The sequence below is a fragment of the Bos mutus genome, chromosome 19, assembly GCF_027580195.1.
Source record: "Bos mutus isolate GX-2022 chromosome 19, NWIPB_WYAK_1.1, whole genome shotgun sequence".
Lineage (NCBI taxonomy): Eukaryota > Metazoa > Chordata > Mammalia > Artiodactyla > Bovidae > Bos > Bos mutus.
The window spans coordinates 518,039-543,622 of NC_091635.1; the positions used below are offsets into that span (position 1 = coordinate 518,039).

At 53.2% G+C, this 25,584-nt stretch overlaps 1 protein-coding gene across 3 annotated transcripts in view; it reads right to left on the minus strand.

Moving 5' to 3' along the window:
• Positions 1-25,584, minus strand: part of PRKCA (protein kinase C alpha) — a 301,207-nt gene that overhangs the window by 72,578 nt on the left and 203,045 nt on the right. For all 3 annotated transcript variants that reach the window (XM_070388918.1, XM_070388920.1, XM_070388921.1), the window contains exons 4-5: positions 14,664-14,775; positions 10,545-10,673 (exon numbers count right to left, since the gene is read on the minus strand). In XM_070388918.1, the coding sequence (XP_070245019.1) occupies positions 10,545-10,673; positions 14,664-14,775 (241 nt within the window). The remainder of the gene's footprint in view (positions 1-10,544; positions 10,674-14,663; positions 14,776-25,584) is intronic.

Below are 25,584 nucleotides of genomic sequence, written 5' to 3' on the forward strand. Positions count from 1 at the left end.
AAGGCCTCAAAGCTGAAGACCCTGTTCTCACCCCCATCCCACCCCTGACCACCTTTCTGCACGACCCTGGCTGATGAAGTGTGGCGTTCTGTTTGCTCAGCATCAGCCCTGTTCCCGCACACATCGACTGCCCTCCAATAAGCCCCGCCCGGCAGCCAGGGTCCAGGGCGCAGAGGGGGCGCTTAACCCAACACGAGCCAACACAGCCTTCCCTGGGGCCACGGATTCACACCTGACGCTGCAGGAGAGACGGAGCTGTCAGAGGCAGACGTGGGCCGCGCTTCCCGCAGAGCGGAGGCAGCCTAGCTTGCCGTGCAAAAGACAAAAGCAGCAGCTGGAGAAGGACGGGTGAGCAGGGCCCGCCCCTACCTCCGGCGTCCCCGGGGCCCCAGGGCGCCCCCGCCCACGAGCTACGCAAGAGACCCAATTTCTCGGGGGGAATCTCTCCTTTCTAAGAGTGGGTTGGAATTGAGTTTTGTCCTTCACAACCCAAAACCCCACCGAATAGTCCCACTCCCTCTCTAAGCCTTGGTTTTTATAGACAAAACATAAAAGGCTGGACCACAGCCGTGCCTTTCAAACTCTGCTCCTCGGAGCCTCTGCCTGGGCCATGGGGGTGGATGGGGGCCCTCCTCTCCTTTGACCCAAGCACTTCTGTTAGTGGGAACGTCCACCACGGCAAACAAGACGTCCCTTGAAGGCATCTGCTGTTCAGACTTGGCTGAAATTGTTCCTGCTGTTGTTCAGCCACTAGGTCGGATCCAATACTTTGCAACCCCGGGGACCGCAGCACACCAGGCTTCCCAGTCCTCCACTATCTCCTTGAGCTTGCTCACACTCACGTCCGTTGAGTCAGTGATGCCATCCAACCATCCCATTCTCTGTCTTCCCCTTCGCCTCCCGCCCTCAATCTTTCCCAGCATCAGGGTCTTTACCAGTGAGTCAGCTCTTTGTATCAGATCACTTTTATGATCCTATAAACATAAGTTCCTGTATCCTTCCTTAATGGAGTGTTACTCATTTGATGTATGCCAAGGAATTTTTCTTTTTTCAAAAATAAACTGGCATCCTTCAGGAGCTTGAGGTTCTGAGCGTCATCAAGGGTCCCTGTCTCTCGGGGCGGGGGCTGAGAGGGCGTCTGGGGTTGGGCGGGGTGGTGGCGTGTGAGTGGGAGGTCGTGAGGCTGCACAGGGCTGACAGGAACCCACCAGCACATGCTCCCTCTGGGCTTCTGGGCTCCTCTGCGTGTGATCGCCCAGGCCACCCATGAGATGTGAGGGACAGCCAAAACAATCCCCGTGTCCTGCAGCCCTAGTCCCAGCCGTGGACGCCCAGCTGCAGAGAGACTTCCCCAAGGGGAAGAGCTGCCAGTGAGCGAGTTTTCCAGAACAAGAGACCCCTGACCCCCCCACCCCCACCCCACCCCGGCTGTTGAGCAAAGCCTGCATTTCCTTCCATGACATCCCCGGCCCAGCAGGTCTAAGCTGGCAAACCCACACTTCCTCTCCATGACTTTCCCCACAGCAGCCCGCCTCGAAAACTTTTATAGGAACTTTGCCTTGCATCTGTTCTCGCTTCATTATTATGGGGAAAGAATGCCTGCTTTGATTTTAAAAGGGACCCTGACTGTCTTTAATTAACCACAAACCCTGTGCTAATTACCCAGGAGGGTGGGTGGCAGCTACAGGGGCTGTTCTCCTCGGGAAGGCGGGTCCCCGGGTGCCTGGGAGCGAGCTTCCCGCAGGTGGCCCTGCCCCTCGCTATTCTACTGGGATGTTTTAGGACAGCCCCAGGAGCCAAATCTCGGCCTTCTCAGGAAATCTGTGTTCTTTCACAGCGGAGGGAGGTGCCTGGAAGTTGAGCTGAACACACTCAGGTTTCTCAGCCCCATTTCGATGCCGATGCCTGGAGCACGCGCACACCACTGGCTGCAGAGTCCATCACACGTGGGGAAACGTGGGCTCATCAGAATAGGCTAAGATTGGACCAAAGACAGGATCTGCTTCTCGAGCTTCTTGGTGGAGCATTCCCACCACCCACTCATGAAGATTCACTGAATCAAGAGAGGAGAAGTCTCCACATTTGGGGACATTTCCAGAGGGGAGCCAAATGACTCCTCAGTACGGGGTACTGAATTTTCCCAACCTTCCGGTGCAGAACCAGAAGGGACATTCCTCTCCCATCTTGATCCTCATAACATCTCTGCCCATTAAAGAGTTAAAAGAACGTTTCAGTGGAAGTGATTGAAACGACATCACTTTCAAGCCTCTAAGAGAATCCTCACTTGGCTAAGGCATTTATTTTCTAGAAGATGATCAAGTTGCTCGCAATAATTTCATGGCAATTAATCTTGTGCTTAAATGATAATCCTATAATTAAAAGCAATTAAAATCCGGCACAAGAATGATCGGCTCGGTCAGGGTCAATGTCCCCTGTATGCTACAGGGCTGGCCTTGAAAGAGGCCCCACAAATAATTTGTTTCTCCTCTTCCTGGGGATGCAGGCGTTCAAAGCCCATCTTTAAAAATGCTTCTTTGTGGCAGGAGTCACTGAAGTCAAAGCGGAAGGAGGGCTGAGGCTCCTACAAAGAATTCTATAAAGGGACTGGAGGTCGTGTCGAGCAGGAGAAAGAAGCCGTGTCACTCTGAGCTTGGAGACTGGGGTGTTTACAACAGAGGCAAACGGTGCCTTAAGGAAATGACACTGGCGACCCTTGCCCCAGCCTGGCCGTGGTGCTGCCCACAAGCACCCAGAGTGCTCAGCGTGGAAAGCTGGGTCTGAGTCACTGCCCACAGAGCCCTGCAGGAGTGACCATCCACAGGAAGCACCCAGCAGCCGGTGGGCACTGGACGGTTAGCTCTGCCACTGTGGGAGGTCAGGACGAGGACCACAGTCAGGCTGTAAGCAATGACACGTCTCTTGGAGAAGATGCGACCACTTCTTGGTGGATGTATGTTTCTCTGAAGGATCCCAGAAGTCACGTGGCTTTATGAAATAGGCTAAAATGGGATCCCTTCTGTGTGATTCAGACGGAAGGCTAAGACGGCAAGACTCGCTTAGATTTGGGACGCAGGAGCACAGTGTAACGCTGAGTCCTCTCTGGGACTTGCCTGCTGGTTCAGGGATAAAGAAGCCATCTTCCAATGCAGGGGCTGTGGTTGGGGAACTCAGCTCTCTTGGGCCGCAGGGCAGCTAAGGCCACAACAGAGAAGCCTGTGCACCACAGCGGAGACCCAGCACAACCAGAGAAGAGCAGAGTCGTTCTCCTCAATGCTGTGCCCACTGGGACCTTCCATCACCATCAGCATTTACTCAACACATCTCAGGCACAGATTCAAGACATTGGGAACGGGAGATAAGATGCCATCTCTGACCTCAAAGGGCTAATGGTCTGGCCGGGGGAGATGAGCACATAAGTAGTAATAAACGCACAGCCACGTGGCAGATGGTGTCAAGGGCGTGAGGAGAAAGCAGCCCATCTTAGGCAGAGCATGAAGCGTTCGGAGGGGCCTCACAGAGACAACCGTGCGGAGTGTGGGTGATGCTCCTGACGGAGCGGGGTGCACTGCCCCACCTGTGTGGGCTCAGTCCTGGAACTCTCTGTGACCCTGTGGACTGTAGCCCGCCAGGCCCCTCTGTCCACGGGGTTTCCCAGAAAACTGGAGTGGTTGCCATCTCCTCCTCCAGCGGATCTTCCCGGTCCAGGGATGGAACCCACGTCTCTAGAGTGCCCTGCACTGGCAGGCGGGTTCTTTACGACTGAGCCACTTGGAGCAGCCCATGAACAGCACAACAGAGGTGAGCGGGTGGAACCAGCCTGCCCCTGGGAAGGGCACAGAGCTCTTCTCCTCAGTGAGAACTCTGAGTGTCAGGGGTGGCGGGGGCAGAAGGGACATGCCTGGGGAGGGGAGCTACCAGCTGCCGACGGGGTCACACAGGCATGGGCACCGGGACGTGGGAATGTCCAGTCAGGGAAGAACAGAGGATAAAGGAGTCACTGAAAAGATGCCGGCCGTCTCCCGGAAGCAACGCGTCTGAACCGGCCAACATGCGAGCATCTTCCGGACACGCAGGCCGAGGTGTTTTCAGCTTCAAGGCCGTTCCCGTCTGCCTTCGCAGAGGGGCGCTGGACGTCAAGCACTGGCCCAGCCTGAGGTGGGTTCTTCCAAGATTGAGACTCACTCGAGAACACGTCAGCATCCTCTCAACCAACGCGAAAACTGATCAAGTTCGCCCTCGATGCTAAAACCATCGGTGAAAGGCTGCTGGTCTCCAAACACAACACCCAGATGCCTTGTTAATCGCAAATGTTGAGAGTTACTGAGAAGTGGAGGGATCTGATGGGAACACGGAAACTGGGTGATCAAAGGTGTTATAGCTCACTGATGACAGTCAATCTGGACGCACCCGAATAAGCAGCTGCCTGAGCCTGCCCTCCGCAGCCCAAACCAGGACCAGCACACGGGCTCTGTCCCCTCCGGCGCCCCTGAGCTGCATTTAATCCCACAGCCAAGCTTTTATTTAAGAGAAATGACCTCTAGCTAATGCCTTTTCCTTTCAGCAAGCGGCTGGGTGCAGCTCCTCCCCGCTGGCAGCCCCAGACGGCAGTCCCACCGCACAGGCCTTCCGGGCGCTGTGGAAAGCTCCCGCACAGAGCCTCCAGGCGACAGAGGGGCTGCCCACCCGTCCCCGCCCCCGGCATCCACAAAAATTCAAGGGTCACCGTGAACCTCGGGGTCACCCCTGGAGTTCAGGGGAGGAGACTGATGCTCTGTCCTTGTGAAAAAACGAGCCACTCGGACCGTAAACGTTCCTGTTTGAGAAAGAAGCATTTAACTCGGAGCTCTTGATCTGTGACGCCTAAGACCCGGGCACGCGAAACGGTAGTGACTGTAGCCCTAAGTCCATGAATACAGAAAATAATTCCCCTCGAGGCCGAGCACGTTGGACTCCCTGACACCTGGGCCGGGGTCGAGCCCTGCACACCCTGAGCCAATCACAGCCCGCATCCTCACGTGGCAGCCTCTCCCACCTGTCCTCCTGGGGCCTCTAGGAAGCCACCTGTAGCTTCCTGGGAGCGGGGGAGGGGCCGCCCTAAGGGCCTCTGTGCTTACAGGCACGTCCCTTTCATTCTCTTCCTTGCCTTAATGCCCCCCCCACAAGACCACACACCCCACGATAAGCTCTACATCCTCCTCATCTCAGCATCCCCGGGGGCCTGGCAGAGAGCCTGACGCCGGCTCATAAACAGGTGACAGACGGTGGATCAGAGTGATTATTACGCAAAGCTGAGTCTCGCTGCTCCGACTGCCCCGACCGCCCCGACCGCCCCATTAAAAGGTGGAAGGACACAGAGCGTATGTAGAATGTTGTTATTTAAATCAACAACCTGATGGCAGGTCCCCACACAGTTCTAGAAGGTTCTTGGAGGATGCAACCTTGCAGCCGCCAGCAGCCTCACATCCTCACGCTTGCAGGAAGCTCTCCCCCTCCGCTGGAGCCCGATTAGAACCTCCATCTCCACGCGGAACTAACAAACGAAGTATCTGAGAAAATCAGACTCTTCTGCAGGACAGTCTATTCGGGGAGATGTGTTCCTGAAACAGCTGTAAAGCCTGCGATGTTTTTTCCATTTATTTACAACATTAAATTGAAAATTCGTCCCCATGAGGGATTTGTTTTTTCTTTACCACTCCTCCGAACCAAATAAAAAGGACAAAGGAATGTAGGAAACCTATTAAAATCACATATTAAAAGAAAAAAATGACACTGTTCAGATAACATCGCACCACTGCCCAAAGGCAAGAAGTAAAAATACACCAGGAAGTGGACGCCTTTCCCATAAATACTGCACCAATCTCTAAAGGACCCTGATCTCTGATTTCCAAAGGGCAATTTCCATCCCACTAGTCCCTTGGGAGTTTCTATTTTACTTTGGGAATGATTTTTAAACTGGGTGAGTCTGCACAGGTCAAATGGAGCTAATCTAATCTTTAACACGAGTGCTTACGGTCTACGAGCATGGCCCCAGAAGCCACCTGTGTGCACCATGAGCTCGGCTCGTCGTGGGTCATCGCTGATATCTGTGTTCTCACTGTGTGTGCTGTGTGTGTGCGTGCTCAGTCGTGTCTGACCCTTTGCGACCCCACGGACTGCAGCACACCAGGCTTCCCTGTCCTTCACCATCTCCCGAAGTTTGCTCAAACTCATGTCCATTGAGTCGATGATACCATCCAACCATCTCATCCTCTGTTGTCCCCTTCCCCTCCTGCCTTCAATCTTTCCCAGCATCAGGGTCTTTTCCAATGAGTCAGCTCTTCATATCAGGTGACCAAAGAACTGGAGTTTCAGCTTCAGCATCAGTCCTTCCAATGAATATTTAAGGTTGACTTCCTTTAGGATGGACTGGTTGGATCTCCTTGCAGTCCAAGGGACTCTCAAGAGTCTTCTCCAACACCACAGTTCAAAAACATCAATTTTTCAGTGCTCAGTCTTCTTGATGGTCCAGCTCTCACATCCATACATGACCCCTGGAAAAGCCAAGGCTGGCTAATCCCGTCACCTCCCCTCGCCCGCTCCTGCGCTCTTCCCTCTGGCCTCTCAAACACCCCCGTCCTTCGGCGTCCTCCAGGGACGTCAGTCCCACGTTTAGAGCTTCCATTGCCTCAGAGAACCTGCGGGGTGCTGATGTGGGTTGAGCAAACATTCATGGGCTTGCTGTTTATCCCAAAGAGACTCTTTAATTGACGAGAGACGTGGGAGGGCCTCAGCCTTTGGGTTCGGGAGTCAGACCTGGGCTCAGGCTCCAGCACCGCCACTTCCCGCCTCGTCCCGCGGCTTCCTGCCCCTCTGAGCTCAGAGAACAGTGCTCGGTGGCTGCGTGCTGTGGGTGTCCGTGAAGCGGGGGCTGTAAGGCTCAGCATGGAGAAAGGCCCAGCCCTGTGGACAGTGGGCACCCAGGCAGGACGCAGGACAGCAGCTGAGTGAGTGAGACCGCCTGTCACGACCGTGGGGCCTGATCTGCTGGGTGAGGGGGGTCCGGGCAGGTGAGGCAAGAGGCGGGCACCCCGGAAGCGGCCCGTCTGGGCTTCTTCTGTCCTGGACGGGAAGCCGGACCGCTTCTCTTGGCTCTCGTTTTCTTACTGGCGTGTAGCTGCTTACAGCGTTGTGCTGGTCTCCGCCGTACAACAACGTGAGCCCGTTGTCGGAGCACATCTACCCCCGCCCTCCTGGGCGTCCCTCCACCCGCGTCCTGCCCCTACCTAACCCTACGCAGAGCACCGCGCCGAGCTCCCCGTGCGTACAGCAGCTCCCCGCTGGCTGGCTATCTTGCACGTGGTGATGTGTGTGCTTCAGGGCTACTCTCCCTTCGCCCCACCCTCTCCTCCCCGCGCTGCACCCACAAGTCTCGCCGCTATGTCTGTGTGCCTAGTCCTACCTTACGAATAGGTCCCTCAACACCATTTTTCCAGGTTTCATACACGTATGTGTTATACAATATCTGATTTCACTCCTTGACTCTTTAAAACATTTCCATTGACTAACCTGTGGTTCACACATTTATCAGGAACTATTAAAAATGTGACGACTTTGATACTTGGACTCTGGGTTGGGAGCTGCTGGGTGAAGGATGTGGGGAACTCTGTGCTATTTGCTTTTGTGACTTTTTTTTTGGTACCGCAAGTGCTGCTAGTCACCATTTATTATTTATACTTCCGTTCTCCTTGAAGCCAGGCTAATTCTGATTCTGAACATCTAAAATTACTCTACAAATTTTAAAGAAATGATTACTAATTAGTTATTTCCCTTAGTTTGGCATTCTATATTTAGGCCTGAATTTCCTGCACACAAATAACTATTGTGTTTTTCAATCAGATTTGCTGTGGACGGAATGTTTGTGCCCCCACGTTTGTACGCCGAGGCCCTGACCCCCTGGGGATGGTGTAGGGACGGGGCCTTGGGGTGACGAGGTCGTGAGGAGCCCTCAGGGTGGGAACGGTGCCCTGAAGGCTGCACAGCACGGCGCCCTCCTCTGTCGCCCGCTGCCCACTCTCAACCTCTTCTCTCTCCCCTGTTCCCTAAGTGAAGACACAGCCAGGAGGCAGCTGCTCCACGCCAGGAAGACGGTTCTGTCCAGAAACGGTCAACAGACACCTTGATCTTGTCTTACCTGTCCTCCAGAACCAAAAGAAATTCAGTCCATGGTATTATTACAGCAGTCTTAGCTAAGATGAGATTCCAATTCTTCCTGGTACCGTCATTAAAATATCTCTACTTCTATCCTTTAAACAGGTTTCCATTAAACTGACGATCTGTGTGACTTGGGCAAGTTAAATTCTTTGTGTCTCAGTTTCATCCTCTACAAAGATAATAAATTTCTGCACAGGTTTAAACAGGTCAATCAGGTAAAGCGCTTCATAGGCACCCCGTGGTGGGAAGCGCCGGTCACTGAGCTGCTGCTGCTGTTAGTACAAGGGCCGCTGAGCTCGTGGTCCTGGAGCTGAGCACTTCTCTGCACGAACCAGCAGACCAATTCTCGAGTGACATGGCCGGACTACAGCCAGAGACGCCACTGGTTGGCTTTCATGCGTGAAAAGTCTCTGATTCAGCACGGGTGTCTCCCCCGAGACGATTCCACAGTCAAGTTCAACTCCTGGCGACGACGGTGTGATCAGCCCCCGAGCCCCAGGAGGCTCGCCTTGCTGTCCCCGTGAGCTGGGTCTTTCTCCTGCACCAGGTATTGTGAGCCGCCCCAGTGGGGCCCCGGTGCCACTCCTGAGGCTCGGCGGAGCCAGGCCCCTCGGGCAGCAGCCTGGGAATGATGTGGCCAGTCTAGAGCACACGGCCTGGGGTCTGTGTTCAGAAGCACCAGGACTGGGAGCAACCCATGGCCAGGTGGTCCTGACTGAGGCGGGGGCTGAGGTCTGCCTGCCCACCTGCGGGGCGGGGGCCACCACAGGGCTTTCAGGACAAAGGACAGGCGCTCTGCCTTACTCCGCTCCATCCCTTACCGCTCAGTGCGTCTCCGTTTTATGGTGATTTTCTCTGAAGCGGTATGCTCCCTGCCTCCCTATGTGACTCTGACAATGGAGGAACCTTAGTAGAAGAGAGAGAGAGGTCAGTGAGGGGCTGCAACGGTGTGGATGGGCTCATGCACCAACTCCCAGGGTCCGCCTGCTCTGCGCCCAGGGGCCCGGCCATCAGTCAGAGTGGGCCCCCCAAACCCCGCAGCATCAGTCCAACCAGAGGGAACGCAGGTGAGAATCGCACCCCCATGCGCAAGGATGCAGGTCAGGAGGTTCTGAGAAAATAAAGCAACTTCTCCGAGACACAGTCACAGGGAGCCCATGTCTGCCGTGGGGACTTTACACACGACCCCATGCTGGTGGTCAGCTGCATGTGGTTCGTGTCATGAGGTCACCCAGTGGCAAAGTGAGGGACCCTTCCCTTGCAATGCCTTGAGACCCTCTGATTCTCCCTGAATTCTTATCTGACAGGACAGCACGGGGTAGAAAACTTGATTAGTTTTCAAAGAAAAAATGTGAGCAAGTTCCCCAAAGTAAGCTCTCTCTGGGACAACCTCCCCCACCCCAACTCTTTCCTTCAACAGACCCTCCGAGTCTTTTATTTTTCTATAAGATCTTCTGTTATTTACAGTAAGAGTCAGTCGGCTTTTCCGTTTCTGTGATAGCCTAGAATTCCTAAATACAAATGGGAACACAGTCTGTGTGCTCATCTCATGAGAGTGGATGTCCTTGTCCAGGAGGAGGGCGTGTCCGTCGGGTGGGACACGGTGGGCCCAGAACAAGGAGGACAGCGGCTTCCACCCTAACTCAGCTCAGTGGGCACTGCAGCAGACACGTCTGGTCACCCTGAGGCCCCGCGGCTGAGCGTGGATTTCGTGGGAGCCCAGAGGAGAAGCCGTGCTGCGACAGTGCCCACCCAGACACGGCCCGAGGGGGGCGCAGGGCCGGGGACACGGATGTGGAGCCACCGCGGCCGGGTCCTCATGGGTAAGCGCTGTGGGGGGGTGATGGCACAGGGCCTGGGCTCCCCACTCATGCTGTGACTCTGCAGGACCCCATCTCCCGGGGCCTTGGTTTCTTCTTCTGGAAAACGACGCTAGTGATCGGGCAGTTGTGAAATGTAATAAATTAATCTGTGTGCGTTTCTCAGCACCCCACGCACTGCAGAGAAGTGTAGATGCCCCAAAGCGCTGCTGTTACCATCACGGCCGCCTCATCAGGTCATCACAGCCCGACGCCCCGAAACACCTGACCACCCCTCACCTGCCCCCACCCAGGCTGCACCTTCCCCAGGGCACCGTGTGCCACGGCTTCTGGTGGCCCATCCCCAGGGGGACAGCCATGCTCTCAGAGCCCTTCTCCACACGGCGCTCATGACTCGCTGGACGCCGAGTGTCTGTGAACCCGGGAGACGGGTGCACGAGAGCCAGCAGCTCCGCGTCCATCCCGGCCTCGGGGCCGGCCTCTCCTGGTCTGAAGGCTGCGGGCGGCCCAGCCACACCGCGGGGAGCGCCTCACCTGTGACGTGCAGCTTTTCATCCGTGACCTCGGCCTTCAGATAGATGCGGCCCCTCTTCTCTGTGTGGTCCATCCCGCAGAGGCTGGGCACGTTGATCACGCACTGCTTGTGCACGTTCATATCACAGGCTGCAAGTCGAGAAGGCAAAGGGTGAGGCTGCGCGTGGCCCGGAGCCACCCCCGCTCTGTGTTTTGGTTGCGTGAACAGAAGCGGAACTGAGCCACCCTCTAACTCGATGCTCTGCTATCGAGCGTCGGTGACATAAAGAACTGCTAGCAGATGTCCCTCACAGCACAGGCTCCCGTGAGTGACACATCCCTAAAATACTCCATCCATGTCTGTCCAGCTGCAACTGAGGCAGACCACCCCCGCCTGGTCTCCCGAACGTGCCTACAATGTTAACAGCAAACAAAATCCAGGGACTAATTAATACTTTATGTACACGGAGGCAAGCAATACACACATTTTAATCGGGATTCTTTCTGCCAAAGAATTTCTTATGCCTTCCTGAGAATTTGTGGGGCTGAGTTTATGATATTCAGAAAATGTTCTTTTCCTCAGCGAACTCTTTATCTCCAAGGAGGCTTACGTGCATTGCTTTTGTTTGTTGTTGTTTTTAAAAGAACCTGTGATTGATATTTTAAACCTATCCTCAAATATTTAAATATTATTCTGCGTAAAACAAATATACGCCTGGCTTGGTAAGGCATTCCTCACCAGCTGACATTACATGGGCAAGACAGGGAGAGGACTAAAGGTCAGTCTTATTGCGGAGAACTAAAGACACCGCAGGAGAAGGCGCTGGCGACCCACTCCAGTGTTCTTGTCTGGAGAATCCGAGGGACGGAGGAGCCTGGTGGCCTGCCGTCTATGGGGTCACACAGAGTCAGACATGACTGAAGCGACTTAGCAGCAGCAGCAGCAAAGACACCCTGAAAAGAGTCCTGTGCACGGAGCTCAAACATAAGACGCTGTGTAGGCATTCCTGCTCCACTGGTCCTGTACCTCAGGCTTCCAGAAGGAGCAGGTGGCCCCTGGAACCCTCAAGAATCCCCCGGGGGCACCACAAGGCTCTTCTGATACTTCAAGGTGGAGCCTTCTTGGTACTCTCGTTTTGAGTGTTTAACTCCTCGGTCCGTGGGACTCTCCAGGCAAGAATACTAGAGTGGGTTGCCATTTCCTCCTCCAGGGGATCTTCCCAACCCCAGAACTGAACCCTCAGCTCTTGCATCTTCTGCACTGGCAGGTGGGTTCTTTACCAGCTGGGCCTCCAGGGAAGCCCATTTAACTTTAACACGATGAGCTAAATAGCAAGAAGCATTGTGAAGCAGAGGTCTCAGTTACACAGGGCTCTCGAGAAGCTGTGCTATGACCTGCACTGGCGACCTCACTTGGGCAGAACTTGAAGGAGTAAAGGCCAGCACCTCTGGGACAGCCATGGGCCCAGGAAGGCGGTGGAGAAAGGACCCAGGCTGCGTCCTGTGTCAGCTGCAACACTTGGAGCTGGTGCGTCCTGGGAAACGTCTGCTCCTGCTCTGCCCGCTGCGAGGTGAGCCTGCAGGGGGCAGCTGACTCCCCACCAAGCAGGGATGCCCACAGCACCATCACGTTACAGGGTGTAGGAGCGTGGGGAGAGGGAGTCTCTGCCGCACAAGTCAGGGGAGGGGTCTGGCCCCCGACCACCAGCTCATGCTCCTCCTGCTCCAGCACGGAGCACAGACAGCAGCCCAGAGCCCCTCACAGCAGCCCAGAGACACAGACAGCAGCCCAGAGCCCCTCACAGCAGCCCAGAGCCCCTCACAGCAGCCCAGAGACAGAGACAGCAGCCCAGAGACACAAACAGCAGCCCAGAGACACAGACAGCAGCCCAGAGTCCCTCACAGCAGCCCAGAGCCCCTCGCAGCAGCCCAGAGACACAGACAGCAGCTCAGAGCCCCTCACAGCAGCCCAGAGACACAGACAGCAGCTCAGAGCCCCTCGCAGCAGCCCAGAGACACAGACAGCAGCTCAGAGCCCCTCACAGCAGCCCAGAGACACAGACAGCAGCTCAGAGCCCCTCGCAGCAGCCCAGAGACACAGACAGCAGCTCAGAGCCCCTCGCAGCAGCCCAGAGACACAGACAGCAGCCCAGAGACACAGACAGCAGCCCAGAGCCCCTCGGACTCTGAGGAAAAGAACAAAGACACAAGGTAACATGCTGCTCGAGTGGGAGCACAGTCCATAAACAGAATCTGAAGCAGAATCCTGGCATATAAACCAGGGGCATGTTATTTTATTAGCGTGCGTGCATGCTAAGTCACTTTAGTGGTGTCTGACTCTGTGACCCCAAGGAGGCAGCCTGCCAGGCTCCTCCATCCATGGGATCCTCCAGGCAAGAATGCTGGAGTGGACTGTTGCTTCCTCCTCCAGGGGGTCTTCCCGACCCAGGGACCGAACCCACACCTTACATCTCCTGCACGGGCAGGCGGATGGATTCTTTATCACTGAGCCACCGGGGAAGCCCTTTTATTAGAATACATTTGGCTAATAAATTCAAATCTATACCATTTATTTACTATCAGGACATTCCTGGGTGACCAGTAACGTCCTCTGGTCCTAACACAACTGTGAGCCGAGCTGCTGGGGACGCTCGGTGGAGACTCAGCTCAGCCTCGAGGGTGCATGCATTCCTGGCCTGTGTTACAGTTGGCAGCACCCCCAATCCTGGTCCACCCAGAAGAGTAGAAGGGTACAGCTGGCACCGCTGTTTAAGGGCACGGGTCACAGTCCTGGCCAACATGGACGAGGATGCAGCAGGAGACATGTGGCTTGTTCTGCCCCCTGAGTCAGTGGGCATCAGTCTCAGGTCACCTTCAACTTGTTACGGTCGAGTGCCTAACAGAGCCGAGTATTCACTTTTGCTCCAAGTTTTACAACAGTCAAAAGTGTATTTACAAACGCACTTAGAATCCACACTAACCCGGAAAGCAGTCTCTTGGGAATCTGACAATCTCTGGACGCACAGGAAACCACCAGCCCTGATGACCACAGAGGTTTCTCGAGGCTATTAGGGTCCAGGGCTCAGGAAGGTGAAGCCTGCATTCTGAGAAGCTACCTGCCTCCTCCGTAAAGTTCACACAGTCTGCCTTCTATGTACAGCTGACCCTGAGCGACATGGGTTTCAACTGCACAGGTCCTCTTAGACATGGATCCCTTCCCGAGAATTACACGGCTGACCCCCCGTATCCGCGGAGGATTACCACGGATACCGAGGGAAGACGATGCAGGCGCGTGTCTTTGCTCCATGTGGGGACAGATGAGGCTGTGGGCCACAACAGCAGCATTATCGAGTGACAACATGCTGATTGTACCCAAACTCTTCCTCGTCTGCTAGAAAAACAGGCTCGTCATTACCTTCTCTAATTACCTTCTCCTGCCCTAAACATACAATTTTATTGAAACAAATAAATAGCCTGGGGGGATCTCATTACATGAGATTAATCGAAGCAAAGAATTTCCATGAAAAAAATAGATGTCTTTCTCTCCTCCTGCAGTTGGTGCTAATACACACCGAACAAGAAGGGAGAAGGGGAGAGGGTGGATGTCTTCCGGGATTTCATCTCTCACTGGCCTGGCAGGATCTGATCTGCCCATAATTATGCAAGACGAGGGAACTTAAAGCAAGCTCCTGTTCTTATTTTCACTGTGGTTTTGGCTCCAAGGAGAGCCCACTGGATTTTTCCACAGTCCACCCACTAATTGGAGACACGGGCGGATAATGACTGTGGATGCTCAGCTTATCTTGAAGCTGAACCAAATGTGGAATCTGGGGGTGGGATGTCTTCTTTCAACACGTGGCATTTGCTTGGGGGTTCGACCAGCCTGCATATAACAGGGATTGGAGATTCCTACCATGAAAACTGGGGACAGCACCAACTGCATGAAATCGGGGGCTTTTTTGGGTTCATAATTAGGCAGGGAAGTCGTATAATAAATTAGAACCTCGCCAGTGGGGAGATTCTATATTTTTGTAATTGAGCCCATATCTGAATGAAATCTACCGATTTTCTGAAAGGTTCCTGAGCATCACAGGGCCCTGCTGGCCCCGGGCATGCTGCAATAACAGAAAACATACTCACTGTCACATTTCATCCCCTGGTGGATGAGTCCGTAGAGCAGGGAGCCGCAGTGATCACAGAAGGTGGGGCTGCCATACGTGTGGATCTTGAACTTGTGCTTGCTCCTCGGGTCCTGCAGGGAGAAGCGGTACACAGACGGTCAGTCACGAGAAGACCAGCCAAGCTCAGGCCTGCCCCTCCCGTCCCCACGGCAACGGTCCAGGCCGCCCGCCTGGGCCCCGTCCTCTGGCATCCTATGACGGCGGGGCTCCTGCTCTGGGCCGGGCACCAGACACCTGCACCTCCTCTCTTTCCAGGTGTGACCTGCACATGTCGGGCTTCCCACCAGAGCCACCGCATCTGGAGCCAGAGCCTCCAAGGGGATCCAGGTGCCCCAGGCGAGCAGAGCAGTTCAGACCACACGGTCGTGCGTGTCCCCGGGGCCCAGCGTGGGTGGGCCCAGAGTCAGGGTGTGTTCAGGAGGCGGAACCGAGGGACCCTGCACTCAGTCAGCAGAGTTCGGGCCACCTCCTTTTGGACAAGGTTTCCAGAAATCCACGTAAGACCAGACACGCACCCAAACCAGCACCATTTCCCAAGCACCATATGCATCCCAGACGGTAAAGAATCTGCCTGCAGTGCAGGAGACCTGGGTTCGACCCCTGGGTCAGGGAAGATCCCCTGGAGAAGGGCATGGCAAGTCACTCCAGTCTTCTTGCCTGGAGAACCCCATGGACAGAGGAGCCTGGCGGGCTACAGTCCACAGCGTCGCAAAGAGCTGGACACGACTGAAGGACTCACACACACACACACACACACACAGAGACGCTAGTGATCTTCAAAGTCTCGAGAATTTACCAGCCACCAAGACTTTAACACTGGTTCTCATCTGAGAGCTTTCAGAAATTCACTCAGAATGAGGCTCTGGCTCCTAACATTAAAAAAAAAAATTTTTTTTTAAATATTCGCAACACATATTTTTCGAAGCAAGAGCACCACTGATTTTATAAATAAAGTTTTACTGGAACACAGCTGTGCTCATTCCTTGACATCTTCTCTGTAGTTACAATGGCCAAGTTGAGTGACAGAACCCTAATGACCCACAAAGGCTAAACACTAATTGGCCCTTACAGAACAAGTCTGCCAATCTCTGCTTTAGGATGGTGCTGTCTAAAGTATGGTCTCTGTGGCATCATCATGACCCGAAGCTTGTTACAAATTAAATCATGGACCCTCCCGAGACCAGCTGAATTAAACTCCAGGGACAGGCTTCACCACGCCCTGCGGGTGAGCCTGAGGCTGGCAGGGACATGAAGGCGGGGAGCCCCTGTTTTACACGGTTTCCCCACAAATACTGAGCGAGTGCCTAAGACGCTCCAGGCGCATGTGTGCGTCTGTGCCTGTGGCAGGGCACTAGTTTATTCGTGCACTAGTTTTACGTCTCTCAGGGTCAGAGAAATCAACACCTTCCTTGGGCGGTTACTTTCCTGGCCAGTGGCAGCTGTGAACGTGGTCTGAAGCGGGGGCTTCACCTCTTACCAGTTCTCCCAACATCCCAGGACGCTGGACAGAATATCACGGGCACAGGCTGGCATCAGCACTAATCCAAAGTTCCCAGGACGGACAGTACAGCCTGTGTCCCACCACACGGAGGGCAGCGTGGAGGCCAGGGGGAAGGACAGCCCGTCGTCCCCGCAGAAGGACGGCGTCAACCGTCGGCAAGAGATAAATCCAGCCTGGCAGCTCCCACGCGGGCCCCGAGCCCAGGCACACGGCGGCCCCAGGCAGCTGTCCTGCCAGCCAGCCGTCACATCGATCTCTGTCGGCGTGGCGCACGGGGACTCACTTCACTTTTCAGGAAGACCTGGGCTTCCTCCTCCAGGCTCTCACCTGGGAAGGTGCAGGAGGCGGGCTGCCTTCCTGGACACGGCGGGAGGAGACCAGGAGTCCTCACACCCTAAAATCCACGCGCAGCCGAGGACCGTGCCTACGATGGCAGTGACAGTGACACCAACACCGCCTCCTGCCTGGTGACCACCCCTGTATGCGGGAGCTTCCTCACAACCGACATCTCTCCTGTAAGTGACACCAACACCGCCTCCTGCCTGGCGACCACCCCTGTATGCGGGAGCTTCCTCACAACCGACATCTCTCCTGTAAGAGCCTTTACAGGGTTCTGGAGACCTTCGGTCTGAATCCAGCCTTGACACAAGCTCAGCAGCCTTGGAAAGTCACGGCATTTATTCACGAGGCAGAAATAAAGCCACCGTCCTAGACGGGGAGTGGGACTTAGGGAACAAACGAGAAGGGCTTTGCAGCCTGAGAAATGTCGGGACGGATACAAGGGAAGACGACTTCCAACCGTAACGTGCTCATCAGTCATAAAAGGGGTTTCCTGAAGCACAGGGCTGAATTTGCCGCTGGACCAGAACAAGGCTGGCAATTAAGTATTAACTTTGTCTCCAGGCTTCCTGGAAACCAAAGCAAGAGGAGAAAACAGACAAGCACAGTAGGTTCTCCTAGGATGGCAAGGCCGTCTGTGTGCAGAAACCTGTCTCAGCATCCTCTAAAGTCATCTCTCATCTCGCATGCAGTGAGCCGCCAACACACGCGTGTGAGAGGAGCCTGCAGGTCTTGAACAGAGCACTTCCCGCCCTGCTCACTGGGGACACCCCACAGTTACCCGCACAGAAGTGATGGGAAGTCCGGCCACGCTCGGTGCCACAGACACGCAGCTGGCCTACACACCAAAGCTGCACTACCCCCAGGCTGGCACCACTTTCTTCATTTCGTGCAATACGTGCAAATCTTGCTTTTTATTTCTCCAGGCACTGGCAACCTCTCATTAAGTGGAGTGTGAAACCCGCTGTCATATGTCACAAGCCTGACATTATATTATAATGAATGTGGGAAACGCTCCGCTCAGATGCTCTGTCGTCTACACCTTTGGGGGAGAAGAAACGTTTTTGACTAAACCGATTTTCATAGGCACTGACGAAGCCTAACCTAGAAGTCTAAATCTAGACCTCTTAGGAAAAAATAACACAGGAGAATTTCAAGTTCTGCTGGAAGCATCTACTAGCCTGCTTTTCCATCTTAGTTTTATAATGTAGCAACATCGTTGGAAAATTTCTCAGCATTTCTACCAGGACCATCAAAGTCATCACCATCACATTGTAATACACCCAAAGTAAACCCGTGGGTCTCCAGTGCACAGTATTTTGAGGCTGATGTGCCTTGCATTTCTAGGACATCTTCTTGAATTATCTGTAAGCATCCAGAAGGCGTATTCTAGATGAGTTCTAAATTGCAAGCTTCTGGGATGGGGACTCATCTGGCAACGTGCAATGTGAAACCTCTAGAGGAGTTAGAAGCCTTTCTTCCCCAGGAGGAAGGCAATCAATGATGCTTTCTGATGAAGATGTTTATATTCGAATGGACATCCCTTCAAAAGCCTTTTTAATTTGGTGAGTGAAATGATGGCAGGCTTTTGGCAGGAGGTCACCCTGGCGTGAATGCCCCACAGCTTTCTCAGAGGACGGAAGCGGCCCTCACTGAGGGCTGCAGTTCAGGGCGTAGGAGCTTCTGGAAAAGACTGTTGTTCAGTGAAGCCCTGGGGTGGGCCTTGCTCAGCCGCCCAGAGCAGCGAGGCTCCTTCAAGCCGCTCCCTCTAAGCACCAGGAAGGTCCCTGCTCTCACCATCTGATGTGTTCTCATGAGTCACACTTATGAGCTAGGCTTGGGTCTAAATGTCACCCACGCAAGCAGCACCAAAAACTCTGCTCCAAGGTCTAGCATTGTTTTTGTGATCTTACACTTCTTGGGAAGCAGGTTTTTTGTTTTTTAAAAAAACAAAAACTCTATGACTCAAAAAATTCCTATTTAAAACTTTTTGTTAATATGACAGTATTATCAAAACCAGATCATCAGATGAAGGGGATTTTACGTAACCAGGGTATGATTCTAACCATTACGTTGGACATTGCGTGTTGGGCAAGCAAGCCTCTGATGGCCCTTCTCAGGCTCCAGGACCAGCCTGCTCACACACCCTTGCACACAGTAGGTGTACAATAAGCAGTCTTTGAGGTGAAATGAAGAAACTGATAACTAATTAGGGTGTGTGTGTGTGTGTGTGTGTCTCAGTTGTGTCTGATTCTTTGCAACCCCACGGACTACAGCCTGCCAGACTCCACTGTCCATGAAATCTTCCAGACAAGAATGCTGCTGTGGGCTGCCATTTCCTTCTCCAAGCTAATTAGGATATTCCTTATCTTTTTGATGAATAATATTTAGACTTTGTGGTTTGAGGGCTTCCCTGGTGGCTCAGACGGTAAAGAATCTGCCTGTAATGCAGGAGACCCAGGTTTGATCCCTGGGTCAGGAAAGAGCCCTTGGAGAAGGGCATGGCCACCCACTCCAGTATTCTTGCCCGGAGAATCCCATGGGCAGAGGAACCTTGGGGGCTACAATCCATGGACGTGGATTGTAGAGTCGGTCCTGACTGAGCGACTAACACTTTCACTTTTGTGGTTTGAATACTTGCATATTTTAAGCATCTTATTTTAATGTCAGAATTTCAAACTAAACCATCAAGGATTCTTTTGGAATTTGAAAACTGTAATTAATAAATGTTTCTATATGTCAGGTTTTCCTGAGACGATGGCGATGTATAGAGGCTATTACCAAGTAAGGAGATGCTGGTTATATTATAGCTTTTAATTAAGACTTCCGTTTTGCTGGCGGCTGGAGGACCCCGTGCCCCACAGCGATCCCGTGTGGATGCCTTCCCAGCAGGCTGCTGGACTGGAGACGCTGCAGACAAGCCCCTTCATCACCAGACACAACAGCTCTTCCTCAAATGGGCTCGTGAACTGGCTGAACTATCGCGAAATAAATTCAGCTGGGATCCGTGGCAATTTGGATGACGCAGATAATGTATGAGTTCACTTTTATAACTCAAATCTTGTAGACAGTGTTTAAAGGCTCCTCTCACTGTTACCACCGAAGCTAGTCTGTCTCCTCACTTCCCCAGAGGCAAGCTACTTGTGTATCTATCGAGAGGAGATCGGTTTGACTGTTTTCTCTCTGAGGCTCATTTGTTACCCGGTTTTTACGTGGACGTCATTATGTTTTATGTTTCCCTCGGTGGCTTGCTCTTTTCCTCAGACAATACATCTTGGAGACCTGTCCGCGTCGTTACAGAGAGACCTAACTCATTTGATTTAAGTATTCCCTAATATAAGTAAATTATGGCTTATTTAGCCTTGCTGCTAGAGATTTTTATAGAATTTTTTTAAAGAGTCTGCCTCTTCACATTTAATGATGACAGCATCTTGCATAGCTGGGCAAAGAACCCACAAGAATCTTTCTGCCAGACAAGCTGAGTTTGACAAAGTGGTCCAACTGCAGATGTAAATGTTATTCATCAGAATAAAATGGGGCTTCGAGCGTGTGTGCTCAGTCACTTCCGTTGTGTCTGACTCTCTGTGATGCCACGGACTATACCCTCCAGGCTCCTCTGTCCGTGGGATTCTCCAGGCAAGAATACTAGAGTGGGTTGCCATGCCCTCCTCCAGGGGATCTTCCCATCCCAGGGATCGAACCTGCATCTCTTACGTCTCCTGCATTGGCAGGTGGGTTCTTTACCACTAGGGCCACCTGAGAAGCCCGGGGTTTCATTAAGATAAAAAATTAACCATCACCAGAGATAGAAGATCCTTAGTTCTATTTTAGAGCAGGACACATTCAGCAAGGCTGGTGGGTCCCTCATCCTCCTACAGGACAGAGCAAGCGGTGGGGGCAAGAACACAACCCCCCCACATATTCCTGAACCTCTGGATTGATACTCTGTGCACGGGAGCTCATGGGTGTTTCTCCAAGGATATAGCATTCGTTTTCCTTTCCTAAAGTCAACCTGACTCCCTAAGGAAAAAAATCGACTATTTGTCTGTCTCACAACCCACGTCTCCTGTGTCTCCGCCACTGGGTGGTGGGTTCTTTGCCACTCGCCACCTGGGAAGCCTGCCTCCAATGATGGGGTCCTTACAAAACTGCAGGAACGGGATCGAAATCCAGGAGCCAGTGCTGGTACAAGGCTACTGTACGGATTTCACCAGTATTTACACGGACTCACTCGTGTGTGTGTAGTTCTGTGATCACATTCACGCTCACGACATCGAAGGACTCTAGCCCCACAAAGAAGCCCCGGCACCATCTGCCCCCAGAGCCAACCCTCCCCGACCTTAACCACTGGCAAGCACCCGTCTATTCTCTATGAGACCACTTTTACAGCATTTTTGAAAGCACCAAATAATATTTGTTCTGATGAAGGATTTGGTTAGCTCCAGTGCCTCAGTCTGAGAGGAAAACAGACTAGGAACCCAAGAAGCATCTTAATTATGTGAACCCTTGCCAGTTCTCAACGGCTGTCTCCTAAAAAAAAAATTCATGGCCAAGTTTAGAGGACTATCTGAGACCAAATCAGAGACACACAGAGACACATTTGATTTCAGAGTCTTGTTTCATTTAGCAAAGACAGAAGCGGGTTGATGTTCACACGAGGAGCCCCGGCCGACGCTCGAGATGGGGTGGGACGCTCCTACACGCAGGATGTGGCGGAGATGGACAGTGGGCGGGGAGGGACACTGCAAGGATTTTTGTCAGGGACTCCAAAAGGCACAGCGTTACTTGCAAGAAGGCTGGGTTTCGGACCTCCCTTTCAGACTGGAAGATTCGCAAGCAGCTGGTGTTTGTTCGACTGATTAAACACAGCAGAGGAGGCAGAAACTGCATTCCTGCCTCTTTCCTGCCTGCGGAGTCCACAGGGGGCAGGCAGGACGTGTCCTTGCCCCACAGCCTCGACCTCCTCGCCCACGCTGCTCGGTGCTCCCAACGGTCACCTCCCGAGAGGCCGTCCTCTCCAAGCGATGTTCCATGTTCACTTCCTGACGTCTGGCAATCTCTCTGCTTACAACCTTATTTTTTTCTTAATGTGCAGATTATTGTAAAATATTATTAGTCACTGTTATTAATTTTCAGTTGTTTATTTATATGTTCACTTATGTAAATAAAATCATTAGTTAAAATAAAATTAGAAAATAGAAAGGAAAATTATATACTTGGGGTATGCTTCATTCAAAAAAGACAGTGTGTGGATTTGCGTGTTTTCTTAAGAATCATATAAACAGATTGGTCTTTTTTTTTTTTTAGTTTTTTTAATCAGTTCCTATCAAACATTTTTCGATGTTGTTAACTACAAAGCAATATCACATTACACTGCGTGGTATTTCATCATGAGGCTGAACCACTTCTGATCTAGCCAATCCCCAGCTCCTGCTCAGGTAGAGTATTTCCAGTTTCACTGCCATAAACCGCACTGCCACCGGTGCCTGTGAACACGCGGCGCGAGGCACGGCAGTGACCCCGCCCATCTTTAATCGCTCCCGAGTCCCTTTTCCATTCCTGGAGTAGTAGGCAGATACCCCTAAACTCCACGAGAGGGAACAGCGTGACATCAGGGAAGGGAGGTCGGAGGAGATCTGACGGCTGTCCCCGTCGTCACTGTGGGAGCAGACGGGAAGCCTGCCGATGCGGTTCCCACAAAGCCGCGTTTCAGAGCTGGTGGGGCCCTCATCCTCACCATCAGCTACTCCGGAGAAGTTAAATCAGGCTTGGATTTTATTCAGCCTCAGCGACACATGCAATTCGAACATTCCGTTCGTTCCGGAAGGCGATTTTTCTGTTATTCTTGATCAAGCCCACGGCATTCGACAGCCAAACTGATGCCATTTCACAAAGAATCTAATTGGTGCTCAGAAGACAGCATGTTCTGTACACAGAGACATTTCTACAGGAAGCACACCCTTCACCCCAGGAGACTTTCTCATGATGGACAAGAAGACGGGTTTGTCCATCAGCCCAGGGCACCCAGCGCAGCGCCCACTGAACTAACTGCCAGCTATGTGCGGAGCGCTTGAAATGCGGTGACTTCTACTGAGGACCTGAGTTTTTGTTTATTTTAATCCATTTAGATTTAAACAGCCACAGGGGGCCAGGACTCGGAGAACACCTTCCTAGAGACGCTGAGTTCAAGCACACGCTCCTTTCTCCTCGTTGTCCAGTCGCTCAGTCATGTCTGACTCTTTGTGAGCCCATGGGCTGTGGCACGCCAGGCTTCCCTGACCCCCACCATCTCCCAGAGCCTGCCCATACTCATGTCCATTGAGTCGGTGATGCCATCTGACCATCTCGCCCTCTGTCACCACCTTTTCCTTCTGCCTCAGTCTTTCCCAGCATCAGGGCCTTTTCCAATGAGTCAGCTCTTTGCATCAGGTGGTCACAATATTGGAGCATCAGCTTCAGTCCTTCCAATTAACATCCTTTCTCCTGCTCCTCCTCCAAAGCATCACGAGGGCAGAGTCACCAGGGGGGGCTTTCAGACCTTCCGAGGGCAGCCCGACAAGCTGGCCCGTGACTCAGGGGCTGGACACAGCCCTTGAGCTGGCCCTTGGACACTTGCCTCACGCCACTGCCGGACGCCAGGCTTTCTGCCCCACATCAGGTCTCAGGGGCTTCCGTCCACATCCACTCAGTACTCACGCTGCCGATATACTGACCGACTGAGCAACAACAACAAGCCGATGTATTGTCATGACTGTCATTGAGCGTATTTTTAGAGAACTTTTTCTTGATGTGGACTCTGAACTTAGTTTCAAATCTTTGCCAAATTTTAATTCAGGGAACACAGCTGAGGATCAGCAGTTTAAAGACACACCTGAACCGCAAAGTCATTACCAAGAAAAAGCCAGCTCATGGGCCTCAAGCACTCAGGTATGTCTTGAGTCGGCTCTGTTAGGTCTGAAGACTGCAGCCCCAAGATTTCATTGACTGGACAGTTCAATTCATCTAAAATTTCAGGGAAGAAGAAGCCACCTTTCTTGAACAGCAAGATCGGCCTGAGTTTTCTCTATGGAACTTCCAGTTCCTGGACGGACTGTTACTTCCTGCCTGGAGGTGGGACAGTGACCTCACAACCAGACGATGCGGTTCCCTCCGAAGGCAGAGCACACTGGAAACTCTCTTACAAGGGAGCGGGGTTTTTCATTGTCTCACGAAGCCAGGCCGCAGTGAAGAGGGGCCGTCCGGAGACTGGACAAGCGGCTCTCCAGCTTCTCTCCGTTTCACCAAGTTTTCGAGAGTCAGGGGCAAGCAGGACGGGTGATGTCTTGTCTCTCCTGCTGCCGTCCCGGGACGGGGTGACTTGGCGCTCCCGGGAGGCTACACACTCTGCTCTGGGAGATATCAGTTCATGAGCCTGTTCTCAACAACCTCTGTGGCCACTGAAGGGAGCGTGTGACGGTCTGGCTGACTTGAAAATTTTTTAATTACCAAAAAACAAGGCTGTTTTCGTCAATATTTTGGGCTGTCTCTAAGGAACAACTACCCACATCTGCATGTGGCCGCCTCCCTCACGTTATAACCTCAGAATCCTAGGCATCCTACGGGCGGCTTCACCCCCGAGTTCCTTCCTTCCCTTCTCAAGGTTTCACAGGGACTCTGAACACATCTTAGAACCTCTGCTCGGTGAGGTTTTGCCCGGAGAGGCTGAGCAGGGAGAGGAGGGCTGGGCTCTGCCCACGCCCGAGGCTGGAGGACCTGGCCGGCCGGCCATCCCCAGAGGGCTCTCAGTTCACAGATGAAGATAATGATACTCATTTGAGGGCTGCCTTACGCCCTGTGTTGCATATACAAACCAGCCTTAATGGGTATTTAAAAAATTTCCCACGGGGAAAATAGGCCCTGTGAAAGTGCCAGCATTCACCTGTCACTTCCTCCCGGGAAAGGGGGAACCGACAGGCCTGCCTGCGGCGCCAGCTGCCGCTCAGGTTAGAAGCACCGACGCTTCTCCCACAGCTGGCACCCTCAGACCTGCGGTCCCGGGGAGGGGTGCTGCCCGAGGAGTCGAGGGCCGACGGGCTGGGGCGCGGCCGGGACGGAGGGAGCGCTGTCTGGTTCTTTGCATCACCCTGTCTGGCGTCCACAGCGCAGCCTTCATCAGAGGCGCCCGGCTGCAGCCACCTTGCTGAGAAGCACAACGTCAGCCATTCTGCAAAGTCACTCTCCCCACCCTCCGTCCTCCGACCGACTCAGAATACATGTCCTGGAAAACTGCCGAGTCTGGAGGGCCTTTTAAACCCATAAAGCCTTCCTTTCTCAGCTCCCGAGGGAAGGGTGTGTGATATAGGGGCTAATTGTGCTCAACGGGATCAGCTTCACTCATATGGCTTCCCTTCCTTGCCCATTTCCGAGGGAGAGTCTAGAAATAAGGTTCTAGAAATAAGAGAGAATCAAGATGATGGAGAGATGGACAGAAGGGGCGCAGGGGAGAGGCAGGAAGTGTTCGCACCTGCAGTATGGGGGTCTGGTCTCTCCAGCCGTGACCTCTCTCGAGCTCTTTGGTAGGGACTCTGTCACTAGCTCAGCCCATGTCCTCAAGGAAAGCGGACACGCAGTGTTCAGAAAGTGAGCTTCCCTGTGGCTTGGATGGTAAAGAATCTATCTACCTGCCAATGCAGGAGATGCAGGTTCGATCCTTGAATCACGAAGATCCCCCAGAGAAGGAAATGGCTACCCACTCCAGTATTCTTGCCTAGAGAAGTCCATGGACAGAGGAACCTGGCTACAGTCCAAAGGGTTGCAAGACTGAGTGACTAACACCCCCACTTCACTTTTTGGAAGCTAGAGGCAGACGGCCTGTGCTGGCAGCTCCAGGCCAGTCCACACGTAAGTCACCCAAACGGAGGCAACAGGCGCCTTAGGGACACACCTTGGCCTGTCCCCCGGTTCACCACCACCAAATCTGCTGTCTAATCAAGATGGTCCTGTAACTCCCGACCCAGGACATCGGCGACGCTGGTGTAAGTCAGATAATGACGTGAGGCTT